The 16,007-nt window shown below is 41.3% G+C and overlaps 1 protein-coding gene across 3 annotated transcripts in view; it reads left to right on the forward strand.

Annotated features, from left to right (window-relative positions):
- Positions 1-16,007, forward strand: part of cyc (basic helix-loop-helix ARNT-like protein cyc) — a 92,921-nt gene that overhangs the window by 35,784 nt on the left and 41,130 nt on the right. For all 3 annotated transcript variants that reach the window (XM_053795052.2, XM_053795044.2, XM_053795035.2), the window contains 3 exons: positions 6,115-6,232; positions 9,896-10,063; positions 10,709-10,824. In XM_053795052.2, coding sequence (XP_053651027.1) covers positions 6,115-6,232; positions 9,896-10,063; positions 10,709-10,824 — 402 coding nt within the window. The remainder of the gene's footprint in view (positions 1-6,114; positions 6,233-9,895; positions 10,064-10,708; positions 10,825-16,007) is intronic.

Genomic DNA, 16,007 nt, shown 5'->3' on the forward strand with positions numbered 1-16,007 from the left:
CGCACACACACGCACATACACATGCACATACACAGGAATTGACAAGGTGGACAAAGACAGGATGTTCCAGAGATTGGACACAGTATCAAGGGGACACAGTTGGAAGCTGAAGACACAGATGAATCACAGGGATGTTAGGAAGTATTTCTTCAGCCACAGAGTAGTCAGTAAGTGGAATAGTTTGGGAAGCGATGTAGTGGAGGCAGGATCCATACATAGCTTTAAGCAGAGGTATGATAAAGCTCACGGCTCAGGGAGAGTGACCTAGTAGCGATCAGTGAAGAGGCGGGGCCAGGAGCTCGGACTCGACCCCCGCAACCTCAACTAGGTGAGTACAACTAGGTGAGTACACACTCACACACACACACACACACACACACACACACCCACACACACACCCTCCACCACTTGACACAAACACTTGACACAAACACGTACCACCCCTTCCCTAATCACCTCACCTTAGCCACCTACCCCTCCCCCAAACCACCTAACCCCTCCCCAAACCGTCTAACCCCCGCCCAACTACCTCCCTCCCTCCAATAACCATCCTCCCCCTCCCCCATAACCATCCATCCCCTCTCTCCCCCAAACCATCTAACTCCCTCCCCCAACTATCTCTACCCCTCCAATAACCATCCTCCCCCTCCCCCACAACCATCCATCCCCTCTCCTAACCATCTCTTCCCCTCCCCCTAACCAGGATGAGGACAAGGGGCTCCAAGGACAAATCTGAGAGGGAGGAATGGGAGGTAGAGCTCAAAAAAAGGGAGGAAGACTGGGGAAGGAGACTAGATGAGCTGGAAAGGAAGATGGAAGAGAGGTTAGCAGCAGAATGCAGAAGGTGGAAGCAACAGGCCACAGCAGCAGAAATCAAGATAGAGAGATTAGAAGAGGAGCTGAGACATCTGAAACAGCACAGAGACAAAGATATTACAGAAGTAGCATCGGCAATGGCTACATCGAACACAGACAACAGGTCCGAAGGAAGCATGGAAACTAAACTGTATGCAGAGGTCCTGTCAAACCCACATGGGGCCAAAACAAAGACAGGGAGCACACTAGGACAGAATGAGAGGTTGGAAGGCATTGAAGGAACTAGGACATGTGCAAGGACCTTACCAGATACCTGTGGGGGCCAGGAGCAGGTGAGCAGGAAGGATAAATCAAGAAGCATAGGGGCCATAACTAGGGAAGGGACTGACGGAAGGAACACTCCATGGGAAGGAACTAAAACACATCAGAGGATGCAATGGGAGTCACAGTGGGAGGTGGAAAGGGAGAGATCCGTGTTTGTCTATGGGCTAGACGAAGCTAAAGGGGAAACTTATGATGAAAGAAAGCAGGAGGAGAAAAAAGCGATTGAAGATATCATGAAGGTGATAGGCGAGGGGGACATGACCCAGGTGGCAAATTTTCGGAGAATTGGGTGGTTCACAAAGAAAAGGAATCGGCCTCTCAAAGTAATTTTCAAGGCAGAATCAACCCGAACCATGATCCTGCAGGAGAAAGCACGGCTGAGAGGCAAGCAGGAGTTCCGGAGTGTGTACCTCGACCGAGACAGAACACAGAACGAAAGGAAGACAATGAAAGAGAGAGTTCAAAAACGAAAGGAGAAATGGGAGGAAATGAAAAAGGAGAGCAGAATAACCCAGGATCAAATGGAAGGACAAGCGCACCCCCCAGAAACACCTGCAGAAGGACTCCAGCCACGACACCCCCAAGGCAACTGAACAATCCAAACCAACCATCACACACCGATCCCTCTGTTTCCACCCCCCGCACCACAGTTACAGTATTAGAACAGAAGTTGAAGGTTTGGTACACAAATGCAGATGGATTAACGAATAAACATGAGGAATGGCAAGAAAGAATCAATGAGAAGTCCCCAGACATCATAGCAGTTACAGAAACAAAACTCATGGAGACAATAACAGATGCAATCTTCCCACCAGAATACCAGATCATGAGGAAAGATAGAAGGGGCAGGGGAGGAGGTGGGGTTGCTCTGCTCGTAAAAAAACAGATGGAAATTCGAGAAAATGGAAGGAATAGATGAGATGGGAGAAAGAGACTACATAGCAGGTACACTTCAGTCTGGGGAACACAAAGTGGTCATGGCAGTGATGTATAATCCACCACAGAACTGCAGGAGGCCAAGAGAGGAATATGAAGAGAGCAACAGAGCAATGGTGGACACACTTGCTGAGGTGGCAAGAAGAGCTCACTCCAGCAGAGCAAAGTTGCTGGTTATGGGGGATTTCAACCACAGGGAGATTGACTGGGAAAACCTGGAGCCACATGGGGGTCCCGAAACATGGAGAGCCAGGATGTTGGACGTGGTGCTGGAAAACCTCATGCACCAACATGTTAAGGGCACTACCAGAGTGAGAGGGGAGGATGAACCAGCAAGATTGGACCTTGTGTTCACCCTGGGCAGCTCAGACATTGAGGACATCAAGTATGAGAATCCCCTAGGAGCTAGCGACCACGTGGTTCTGTGCTTTGAATACATAGTAGAGCTGCAAGTGGAGAGAATAACAGGAGTAGAATGGGAAAAGCCTGACTATAAAAGAGGGGACTACATAGGGTTGAAGAACTTCCTGCGGGAGGTCCAGTGGGACAGACAACTGGCAGGAAAGCCAGTAAATGAAATGATGGAATATGTAGCAACAAAATGCAAGGAGGCAGTGGAAAGGTTCATTCCCAAGGGCAACAGTAACAACGGGAAGACCAGAACGAGCCCCTGGTTTACCCAACGGTGTAAGGAGGCAAAAACAAAGTGCAATAGAGAATGGAAAAAGTACAGAAGGCAGAGAACACACGAAAATAGGGAGATCAGTTGCAGAGCCAGGAATGAGTACGCACAGGTAAGGAGGGAGGCCCAGCGACAGTATGAAAATGACATAGCATCGAGAATCAAGACTGACCCGAAACTGTTGTATAGCCACATCAGAAGGAAGACAACAGTCAAAGACCAGGTGATCAGATTAAGGACAGAAGGTGGAGAACTCACAAGAAATGATCAGGAGGTATGTGAGGAGCTGAACAGGAGATTTAAGGAAGCTTTTACAGTAGAGACAGGAAGGGCTGTGGGAAGACAGCACAGAAGGGAACATCAAGAGGGAATATACCAACAAGTGTTGGATGACATACGAACAACTGAGGAGGAGGTGAAGAAGCTCTTAAGTGACCTTGACACCTCAAAGGCGATGGGACCGGACAACATCTCCCCATGGGTCCTTAGAGAAGGAGCAGAGATGCTGTGTGTGCCTCTAACCACAATCTTCAACACATCCCTTGAAACTGGGCAACTACCTGAGAAATGGAAGACAGCTAATGTAGTCCCCATATTTAAGAAAGGAAACAGAAACGAGGCACTAAACTACCGACCTGTGTCTCTGACATGTATTGTGTGCAAAGTCATGGAGAAGATTATCAGGAGGAGAGTGGTCGAACACCTGGAAAGGAACAAGATTATAAATGAAAACCAGCATGGGTTCATGGAAGGCAAATCTTGTATCACAAACCTCCTGGAGTTTTATGACAAGGTAACAGAAGTAAGACACGAGAGAGAGGGTTGGGTAGATTGCGTTTTCCTAGACTGCAGGAAGGCCTTTGACACAGTTCCCCACAAGAGATTAGTGCAGAAGCTGGAGGATCAGGCACACGTAAAAGGAAGGGCACTGCAATGGATAAGGGAATACCTGACAGGGAGGCAGCAACGAGTCATGGTACGTGAAGAGGTATCACAGTGGGCGCCTGTTACGAGCGGGGTCCCACAGGGGTCAGTTCTAGGACCAGTGCTATTTTTGATATATGTGAACGACATGATGGAAGGAATAGACTCTGAAGTGTCCCTGTTCGCAGACGACGTGAAGTTGATGAGAAGAATTAAATCGGACGAGGATGAGGCAGGACTGCAAAGAGACCTGGAGAGGCTGGACATGTGGTCCAGTAACTGGCTTCTCGAATTCAATCCAGCCAAATGCAAAGTCATGAAGATTGGGGAGGGGCAAAGAAGACCGCAGACAGAGTATAGGCTAGGTGGACAAAGACTACAGACCTCACTCAGGGAGAAAGACCTTGGGGTGACCATAACACCGAGCACATCACCGGAGGCACACATCAACCAAATAACCGCTGCAGCATATGGGCGCCTGGCAAACCTGAGAATAGCATTCCGATACCTTAATAAGGAATTGTTCAAGACACTGTACACTGTGTATGTTAGGCCCATACTGGAGTATGCAGCACCAGTCTGGAACCCACACCTGGTCAAGCACGTCAAGAAGTTAGAGAAAGTACAAAGGTTTGCAACAAGGCTAGTCCCAGAGCTCAAGGGAATGTCGTACGAGGAAAGGTTAAGGGAAATCGGACTGACAACACTGGAGGACAGAAGGGTCAGGGGAGACATGATAACGACATACAAGATACTGCGGGGAATAGACAAGGTGGACAGAGATAGGATGTTCCAGAGAGGGGACACAGGGACAAGGGGTCACAACTGGAAGCTGAAGACTCACACGAGTCACAGGGACGTTAGGAAGTATTTCTTCAGTCATAGAGTTGTCAGCAAGTGGAATAGCCTAGCTCAGGAAGCTCAGGAAGCAGAGAGAGAGAGGATCCAGTAGCGATCAGTGAAGAGGCGGGGCCAGGAGCCGAGTCTCGACCCCTGCAACCACAATTAGGTGAGTACACACACACACACAGAGCACCAGTTTGGAATCCACACCTAGTCAAGCACGTCAAGAAATTAGAGAAAGTGCAAAGGTTTGCAGCAAGACTAGTCCCAGAGCTACGGGGATTGTCCTACGAAGAAAGGTTGAGGGAAATCGGCCTGACGACACTGGAGGCCAGGAGGGTCAGGGGAGATATGATAACGACATATAAAATACTGCGCGGAATAGACGAGGTGGACAAAGACAGGATGTTCCAGAGATGGGACACAAACACAAGAGGTCACAATTGGAAGTTGAAGACTCAGATGAATCAAAGGGATGTTAGGAAGTATTTCTTCAGTCATAGAGTAGTCAAGCTGTGGAATAGCCTAGAAAGTGAAGTAGTGGAGGCGGGAACCATACATAGTTTTAAGGCGAGGTATGATAAAGCTCATGGAGCAGGGAGAGAGAGGACCTAGTAGCAGTCAGTGAAGAGGCGGGGTCATGGCAGTATCCCAGTGGGGTGATAGAGGCTTGGACCTTGGGTAGCTTTAAGAAGAGACTGGACGGATATATGAGTGGGAGGGGCTGGGTTTGATTGGTGTCATGGGGTACGGGAGTTATTTCTTGGGTAGCTATAGGTAGAGATCGTTTTGATAAGGACCTGCCTCGTATGGGCCAGTAGGCCTTCTGCAGTGTTCCTACATTCTTATGTTCTTATGTTCTTATAAAGCTCATGGAGCAGGGAGAGAGAGGACCTAGTAGCAATCAGTGAAGAGGCGGGGCCAGGAGCTATGACTCGACCCCTGCAACCACAAATAGGTGAGTACAAATAGGTGAGTGTACACACACACACACACACACACACACACACAATTAATCAATTCCAGACACCCAAAAATATTAACAAAAACTACATTTTATAGAGAATAAGACTGGAAGCTGAAGACCCAGACGAATCACAGAGACGTTAGGAAGTATTTCTTCAGTCATAGAGTTGTCAGGAAGTGGAATAGTCTAGCAAGTGAAGTAGTGGAGGCAGGAACCATACATAGTTTTAAGAAGAGGTATGATACAGCTCAGGAAACAAAGAGAGAGAGGACCTAGTAGCAATCAGTGAAGAGGCAGGGCCAGGAGCTGAGTCTCGACCCCTGCAATCACAATTAGGTGAATTAGGTGAGTACACACACACACACACACACACACACACACACACACACACACACCCCTACCTACCTACCTACCTACCTATAGTTTAAAAAAAATCTGACTTAATTGAATACAGAAGAAGGGGTTACTAACCTCTTGCTCCTGGCATTTTAGTCACTTTTTATGACTTGCATGGCTTACAGGGAAAGAATTTTAGCTCACTATCCCTGTGGGATATGTATAAACACAGTAGTAAACTTATTAATTTCATTTGTGGTATTTTTCTATACTTCTTATGTTTTAGGGAGAATTGCTGGGAATGAGTTGGTTTGATATCTTGCACCCAAAAGATCTAACAAAAGTAAAGGAACAACTCTCATGTTCAGACATCAGTCGTCGGGAAAGGCTTGTTGATGCTAAAAGTAAGTACAGTAATTTTATTAAAACATATTTTTCCAAGTTATACTTGACTAGGCTGGATCCTTTCTATTTATCTGCTGTATATTCACCATGCATTCTACTGCACCTTCCAACTGAAAGATTCATTCTGAATCTCCTGGCATTACTAAGAGCATAACACCTAACATCATAACATTCCTTTCACTGCTGTATAGTCTCATCTTATTTTCCACTTCACATTTTTCCCCCTTTCCATTTCTAGAATTATTTAACTAAATTATACTCCCATTCTTGCTCTACTCATCATTATTTCTATTTCTTTCTCCCTCAAAATTCATCTCATGGCTTTTTCAGCCACTTTCATTCTCTTATCTCAATCATTTTCCTAATCAAACATTTACACTACTGGCATATAAGTTTTCTCCTGGCACCTTTCACTTCTTTCTCTTTCAACTACATTTTCACTATTTTAGCAACTGCTCCTCCTTATTCACTCCTACAAAACATGAGTCAGATTGACTTCCTCTTCACAACTTGTTAGATAAAAGGACATAAGTGCAACTAATGTGACATTTTATTATGGCAATGTTTTGCTCTCCAGGGGCTTTATCAAGCTCTTGTATCCTTTTATCTAACATATTGTCAGTAATTCTACCAACATTAATACAATCTTCACAACTTCTCTGTTAGTGGTACTCTGTATATTTATAGGTACACCTCAAATAACACACTTGTTGTTCCTGAAATCAATGCTTTGTGTTATTTTGTGCTATAAAATATGTATTATATATGAAAAAATAAAGTGAAACTCAAAGCACCTCCAAAAAATGCAATATTTTTTTATTTTGTAAAAAATAATGAAGGTTTTGACAAAATATATTGCTGATGTTGTTGCTTGTTGATCTAGAAATGTATTTGCATCCAGATCCTAAATAAAACTTACACAATAAACTTAATAAGGCTGTGGGAAGCTTGTATTCAACGATGGTATTTGACACAGTATAGTGTCTATTTTTCCCCCCAAAACATGAGCATGGTGCTCCATCCAAGGAATACATACATTGACAGATAATACACTACCAGTGACTGTTACAAATTTAATGCACAGTCTTATTAGTACAGTACAGTATACAGTGGACCCTCCCTTTTTGTCATTAATCTGTTCCAGAGAGATCAGTGAAAACTGAAATCTGCAAAAACTGAAACCATTTTCCCCATAAGAAATAATGTAAATCCAATTAATCCGTTTCAGACACCCAGTAGTATTAACAAAAAATTTTTTTGTAGCTTAAATATAGATTTACATGCAGAAAAGAATGACAAATAAATATAAAGCACTAATAAAATGTATAAATGAACATTTAACTTAACATTTACCTTTTGTTGGTGTATGGCAGACAGGGAGGAAAGGAGAGGGAGGCGAGTTTATTGTTGGAGACAGGATATGCTTCAATATGACACTAATATCAACTCTACAGCTTATTTTTCTATTACAGTTCATCTAATATTACATAATAAACAATATTAATAGCATAGAAACATGACATATACTCTAGAAAAATATATAATATATAACAATGGTTATAAATGACCATAATTTTTAAAGGGGTGGACCGGTAAGCCAGCGGAAGGCCTCGGTCAGATGACCAAAAGCTCCAAAGGCGGGTCATCATCTGACTAAGACCCGCGTCAGGAAACATTTGTCCTGTTTCCTGACGAACCTTACCTAACCTAACCTATACTCTAGAATGAATAAAATATGTCATTATGTATGTCACAAGTGTTGTTGGGTGTATAAGAGCCACTGAGAGCATAAGCCATACATAGTGGTGGTGAAGGCAGCAGCAGAGGTGGCGGTGTTGTCAGTAGCCCTATATAACTCCAAGAACATTGTGGGAGTTAGGTTCTTGCTCCCCTTTTTTTATCAATTAATTGCTTAACTTACTTGCTACACTTCTAATGCTATACTTTATCGCTGGCTGGTGCTATAGCCTTTATCGACTCGTGCTGCTTTAGTATCATACATATTGTAGAATCACTGAAGAAGGCACATTCTCCCCTCTCTCTTCCTCCTCCACTTTGGTACTTTGCTACAATTTCTTTCTTTAATTCTACCGTGTTCCTCACTTTCTTTACCAAAGGACTGGCACTAGGAGCTTTCTTTGGGCCCATGGTGGCTTATTTAGAAGTCACACACAATAAACAAGTGCCAAAAACAATGGATTATTATGAAATGTTTCATATGACCTCACAGGATGTGTTCACTCACTGAGAAACAACACAACACTGCCTGGGAATGTGTGGGAGGCGGCTTTGTGTACGTGCTGGGCACTGGACAGGTTCCGTACCATTGATGAAAACAGAGGCAATATTTTGGTGAAAAAAGTCATCGAAAACTGAAATCGATGATAACAGAGATTGACAAAAAGTGAGGGTCCACTGTACCTTAAATTAATTTTTTGTTTCTCTTCCTTGTTGATGTAGAAGTGTTTGGAGATGGTTATATAACTCACCACACAGTGTTTGAAGATATTTGTTAGTAGTGAGGATAGACACCTGAGATGTGTTTGTTTAATCAGCTGACTTGACTCATACATATCTATCAGATAACACCATCACACTTTTCTTTATACAATTTTCTCATTTTAAGTAGTGACAAGGATGAATTTGATTGTATCTTTAATTCCTTGTTTTATTGTTTGTTGATAAAGAAGTGTTTAGAGATGTTTGTGTGAGCAGTGAGGGTATGTTGCACTTCAATAACTGTATTCCTTTGTACTTCTCTGTATCATGTTCAAATTAATAAATAAATAAATAAATAAATAAATAGTCACCCTGCCTCGGTGGGAGACGGCCGACTTGTTGAAAAAAAAAAAAAATAGTAACTGTTTTTTTAGCTACATGTATTCTTCCTTTTCACAGTCTTAACCTCATTAGAGTTCAGAAACTTTTTTTTTTTTTTTTGAGGATTATGACAAAAAAAGTTTTATGGCACTCTTGGAGGTGTGAGGAATGCAACCTTATTTTTCTTGTGTATTTTTTACTATACAAGTCATGCAAATCATTAGTAATGCAGTTTTCAAAAACGTAACACACATTAATAATCGTCCATTGTATGTATCTGGCAAAAAATTCCACAGGCTGGTTTCACTATCATTCAGATGAAGAGGATGCCATATGTGCTGAGAAAACAGACTGTGTTTAAAGAATGAGGACATTCCTGGCAAATACCTGTATAGGAAATAAGAAGGTAAAAAAAGGATGTAGTAGGAACCTTCTAAGCTAATGCAATGCACAAGTAGGGAAAAAATAAAAAACAATGAAAAAACAGTATTTGTTGAAAGGGCAATATGGAGGTTATGAATTAATTTGTTAATGGTATTTTTTTTTAACGAGTTATTTGGAAATTTGTTTAGAAAAATACTGATCTAAACTTAGATTACAAACTCGTCTATTTCTGACATATGATCCTACATGAAGGCTGATACAATTTTATGGTAATTATTAAGACATGTGTTGTAATTGCTGAAGGAAGAATTGCAACCATGGTCCTAGAAATTTCTTTATATAGACTGATGCATTAAAAGTTCAGTGAATAAAATGTTAAATATAGAAATAAAGAAGTAAATGTATTTTAGAGTTGGCACTGTGATAAACTTTAAAATGCAATTAATTAATTCTTACAGCTCTTCTACCAGTGAAGGCCGATGTTCCTCAGGGGCTTAATAAACTGTGTCCAGGGTCACGACGAGCTTTTTTTTGCCGCATGAGATGTAAGTCTGCTCCAGTTTTAAAAGAAGAAGCTGACTCTTCCACTGGCTGTCAAAAGAAAAAATCAAAATCACAGAGTTCTGGTGAGACAGATGAGAGTTTTAGTCCCATAAAATTCTTCTTTATTAATTACAGCCTCTCCTCACTTAACAATGGAGTTTCGTTCCTAAGACCACGTCGGTAAATGAATTTGTCGCTAAGCAAGGAGCATACTATAATGATAGTGGATTTGTGTCAACTATCTTTGACATTGTTTTAATGTCATCTTTGTACCATTTGTAACATTTTTATTATATTTTAAATGTTTATACAGTAGTAATAAACAGAATAGAGGAAATTAGCTCTAATATACTACATTATTTAGGTATGCATACTGGTCAGAGAGCCCATTGTAAGTCCGAGTCGTTGCTAAGTAAGGAGGGGTTGTATTAATATAGCATGTGTGAAACTTTCTTTTACATGATTTGCAGTGTGCTACATGATGATACTACAGTAATATAGTTGAGCAATACACAAGAATGTTTACCTTCATAGAATAACTGTCTTTTGCAATTATGAAAGGGTGCTTTTATAATGAAATTGTGCACATCATCCAGTCAAAATTTGACATTGAAGGGTAAATTTTTTTTTTTCAATGAATTGGCCATATCCCACTGAAGTAGGGTGACCTTAAAAGTAAAACAAAAGTTTTTCTTTTTAATAAATATGGGTAATTATATTTTTGGCAGATAAGAAGTACAGTGTAATCCACTTCACTGGTTACCTTAAGTCTTGGGCTCCTACAAAAGACTCTCTGGAGGAAGATTCAGGAAGCGACTCGGAGTCGTGTAACCTGTCATGCTTGGTGAGATTTAATGGAAAGATTCCATGGCATTTGAAATTTTTTTTTTTTTTTTATTATCACACCGGCCGATTCCCACCAAGGCAGGGTGGCCCGAAAAAGAAAAACTTTCACCATCATTCACTCCATTACTGTCTTGCCAGAAGGGTGCTTTACACTACAGTTTTTAAACTGCAACATTAACACCCCTCCTTCAGAGTGCAGGCACTGTACTTCCCATCTCCAGGACTCAAGTCCGGCCTGCCGGTTTCCCTGAATCCCTTCATAAATGTTACTTTGCTCACACTCCAACAGCACGTCAAGTATTAAAAACCATTTGTCTCCATTCACTCCTATCAAACACGCTCACGCATGCCTGCTGGAAGTCCAAGCCCCTCGCACACAAAACCTCCTTTACCCCCTCCCTCCAACCCTTCCTAGGCCGACCCCTACCCCGCCTTCCTTCCACTACAGACTGATACACTCTTGAAGTCATTCTGTTTCGCTCCATTCTCTCTACATGTCCGAACCACCTCAACAACCCTTCCTCAGCCCTCTGGACAACAGTTTTGGTAATCCCGCACCTCCTCCTAACTTCCAAACTACGAATTCTCTGCATTATATTCACACCACACATTGCCCTCAGACATGACATCTCCACTGCCTCCAGCCTTCTCCTCGCTGCAACATTCATCACCCACGCTTCACACCCATATAAGAGCGTTGGTAAAACTATACTCTCATACATTCCCCTCTTTGCCTCCAAGGACAAAGTTCTTTGTCTCCACAGACTCCTAAGTGCACCACTCACTCTTTTTCCCTCATCAATTCTATGATTCACCTCATCTTTCATAGACCCATCCGCTGACACGTCCACTCCCAAATATCTGAATACGTTCACCTCCTCCATACTCTCTCCCTCCAATCTGATATTCAATCTTTCATCACCTAATCTTTTTATCCTCATAACCTTACTCTTTCCTGTATTCACCTTTAATTTTCTTCTTTTGCACACCCTACCAAATTCATCCACCAATCTCTGCAACTTCTCTTCAGAATCTCCCAAGAGCACAGTGTCATCAGCAAAGAGCAGCTGTGACAACTCCCACTTTGTGTGTGATTCTTTATCTTTTAACTCCACGCCTCTTGCCAAGACCCTCGCATTTACTTCTCTTACAACCCCATCTATAAATATATTAAACAACCACGGTGACATCACACATCCTTGTCTAAGGCCTACTTTTACTGGGAAAAAATTTCCCTCTTTCCTACATACTCTAACTTGAGCCTCACTATCCTCGTAAAAACTCTTCACTGCTTTCAGTAACCTACCTCCTACACCATACACTTGCAACATCTGCCACATTGCCCCCCTATCCACCCTGTCATACGCCTTTTCCAAATCCATAAATGCCACAAAGACCTCTTTAGCCTTATCTAAATACTGTTCACTTATATGTTTCACTGTAAACACCTGGTCCACACACCCCCTACCTTTCCTAAAGCCTCCTTGTTCATCTGCTATCCTATTCTCCGTCTTACTCTTAATTCTTTCAATTATAACTCTACCATACACTTTACCAGGTACACTCAACAGACTTATCCCCCTATAATTTTTGCACTCTCTTTTTTCCCCTTTGCCTTTATACAAAGGAACTATGCATGCTCTCTGCCAATCCCTAGGTACCTTACCCTCTTCCATACATTTATTAAACAATTGCACCAACCACTCCAAAACTATATCCCCACCTGCTTTTAACATTTCTATCTTTATCCCATCAATCCCGGCTGCCTTACCCCCTTTCATTTTACCTACTGCCTCACGAACTTCCCCCACACTCACAACTGGCTCTTCCTCACTCCTACAAGATGTTATTCCTCCTTGCCCTATACACGAAATCACAGCTTCCCTATCTTCATCAACATTTAACAATTCCTCAAAATATTCCTTCCATCTTCCCAATACCTCTAACTCTCCATTTAATAACTCTCCTCTCCTATTTTTAACTGACAAATCCATTTGTTCTCTAGGCTTTCTTAACTTGTTAATCTCACTCCAAAACTTTTTCTTATTTTCAACAAAATTTGTTGATAACATCTCACCCACTCTCTCATTTGCTCTCTTTTTACATTGCTTCACCACTCTCTTAACCTCTCTTTTTCTCCATATACTCTTCCCTCCTTGCATCACTTCTACTTTGTAAAAACTTCTCATATGCTAACTTTTTCTCCCTTACTACTCTCTTTACATCATCATTCCACCAATCGCTCCTCTTCCCTCCTGCACCCACTTTCCTGTAACCACAAACTTCTGCTGAACACTCTAACACTACATTTTTAAACCTACCCCATACCTCTTCGACCCCATTGCCTATGCTCTCATTAGCCCATCTATCCTCCAATAGCTGTTTATATCTTACCCTAACTGCCTCCTCTTTTAGTTTATAAACCTTCACCTCTCTCTTCCCTGATGCTTCTATTCTCCTTGTATCCCATCTACCTTTTACTCTCAGTGTAGCTACAACTAGAAAGTGATCTGATATATCTGTGGCCCCTCTATAAACATGTACATCCTGAAGTCTACTCAACAGTCTTTTATCTACCAATACATAATCCAACAAACTACTGTCATTTCGCCCTACATCATATCGTGTATACTTATTTATCCTCTTTTTCTTAAAATATGTATTACCTATAACTAAACCCCTTTCTATACAAAGTTCAATCAAAGGGCTCCCATTATCATTTACACCTGGCACCCCAAACTTACCTACCACACCCTCTCTAAAAGTTTCTCCTACTTTAGCATTCAAGTCCCCTACCACAATTACTCTCTCACTTGGTTCAAAGGCTCCTATACATTCACTTAACATCTCCCAAAATCTCTCTCTCTCCTCTGCATTCCTCTCTTCTCCAGGTGCATACACGCTTATTATGACCCACTTCTCGCATCCAACCTTTACTTTAATCCACATAATTCTTGAATTTACACATTCATATTCTCTTTTCTCCTTCCATAACTGATCATTTAACATTACTGCTACCCCTTCCTTTGCTCTAACTCTCTCAGATACTCCAGATTTAATCCCATTTATTTCCCCCCACTGAAACTCTCCTACCCCCTTCAGCTTTGTTTCGCTTAGGGCCAGGACATCCAACTTCTTTTCATTCATAACATCAGCAATCATCTGTTTCTTGTCATCCGCACTACATCCACGCACATTTAAGCAACCCAGTTTTATAAAGTTTTTCTTCTTCTCTTTTTTAGTAATTGTATACAGGAGAAGGGGTTACTAGCCCATTGCTCCCGGCATTTTAGTCGCCTCATACGACACGCATGGCTTACGGAGGAAAGATTCTTTTCCACTTCCCCATGGACAATAGAAGAAATAAAAAAGAACAAGAGCTATTTAGAAAAAGGAGAAAAACCTAGATGTATGTATATATATATATGCATGTGCGTGTCTGTGAAGTGTGACCAAAGTGTAAGTAGGAGTAGCAAGATATCCCTGTTATCTAGCGTGTTTATGAGACAGAAAAAGAAACCAGCAATCCTACCATCATGCAAAACAATTACAGGTTTTTGTTTCACAGTCATCTGGCAGGACGGTAGTACTTCCCTGGGTGGTTGCTGTCTACCAACCTACTACCTATATTTGAAATTTATGTTGGGAAAACCTGTTGAAGATATTTTTTTTTATCACATTGGCAATTTCCCCACCAAGGTAGAGTGACGCATACAGTACAGTATAAGGAAATGTTTGTCATCACTCCCTTGATAGCTGTCTTGTCAGAATTGTACAAGCATCACTTCAAATGCCAGTCTGAACTGCAGTATTCTCACATATCTTTTGGAGGACAAACACTGTACTTTCCACTTCCAGAACTCTCAAGTCTGACCACCTGATTTTTCTGAATCTCTTATTTAAGAGGAAAAGTGTATACGGTATCTATGAACTCCACCTTGATTTGAACTATAGTGCATCTTTAGACAAATAAAAAAAAAGGATTACTGAGATCAATTATTTTTATTTCTAATTAAGCTTTGATTTATGAAAATGAGTAATGTTTTGTGTGTCATTGTCTTCAATGTCTGGTTTAAATGCTTAAAATTTATGTAGCAGTGAGTACAGTTTTATATTTGCTTATTTTATTATATTTTTTATAGTTGATTTTTTCACTTCTGTTTGTATATTGTGAAATCCCTTATGAAAATCACCAAAGAACAATAATTATCTAAAACACCATTGCCTAAACTGTGTTTCATGGTCTATGAAGTGTCACTGGTATTCCATGGATAATCTCCTATAATGGCAGATTTTATTATGGTGTTTGGGAAACACTGATTTAGAATATCCTTCCTGACTTCAACAGTTGCTCTGTCACTTGCATCAAAGTATCCAACCAATGCTCATCTCTTCACTGATATATACTATTTTAATACTCGTATACTAAAGTACAGTGTAAAAATAGTATTCTTCTCCTAACCTTAAATGTCTTGTAGATAAATGGCTCAGAGAACTGACAAGTTGATGAATTACACACATGTGCAACACTTGGGTATCTTTATTGAGGAAACATTTTGCCACTCAGTGGCTTCATCAGTCCTATACAAGGAAGAATAGTGAAGATCAGTTGGGGTTTGAGGTAATCAGTCCCTCAGCCTGGAGTCGATGTAATCAGTCCAGCAATCTTGAAAAGAATACAGCATACATGCGAAGAAGTGGCTAATGTACTGTAGATAGGCAAGGTGAAGCAGTCATAGGCAATATCACGACTGCTTCACCTTACCTGTCTACAGTATATAACCACTTCTTCACACATATGCTGTATTCTTTTCAAGATTGATGGACTGATTACATCGACTCCAGGCTGAGGGACTGATACTCCATCTGATCTTCACCATTCTTCTTTGTTTAAAACTGATGAAACCACTGCGTGTCGAAACGTTTCCTCAATAAAGATGCCCAAGTGTTGCAAGTGCGTGTAATTCTTAAATGTCTTGTCACCTTGCTTCTCAAGCACCACTTGCTGGCCACCTCATACAATGTTGCTTGTGGTATTCACTAATACCATAAGCAATCTATTTTGTTTGTTGTAGATTATGAGCTTCTTTAAAATATTGAAATATGTACTGTATTATGGACTTCTTACCCAGTGGCTTACTAATAAAAATTAAGTTTTATCATGCCTGTAGTTTAGAGTGA

The sequence above is a fragment of the Cherax quadricarinatus genome, chromosome 37 (genome assembly GCF_038502225.1).
Source record: "Cherax quadricarinatus isolate ZL_2023a chromosome 37, ASM3850222v1, whole genome shotgun sequence".
Taxonomy (NCBI): domain Eukaryota; kingdom Metazoa; phylum Arthropoda; class Malacostraca; order Decapoda; family Parastacidae; genus Cherax; species Cherax quadricarinatus.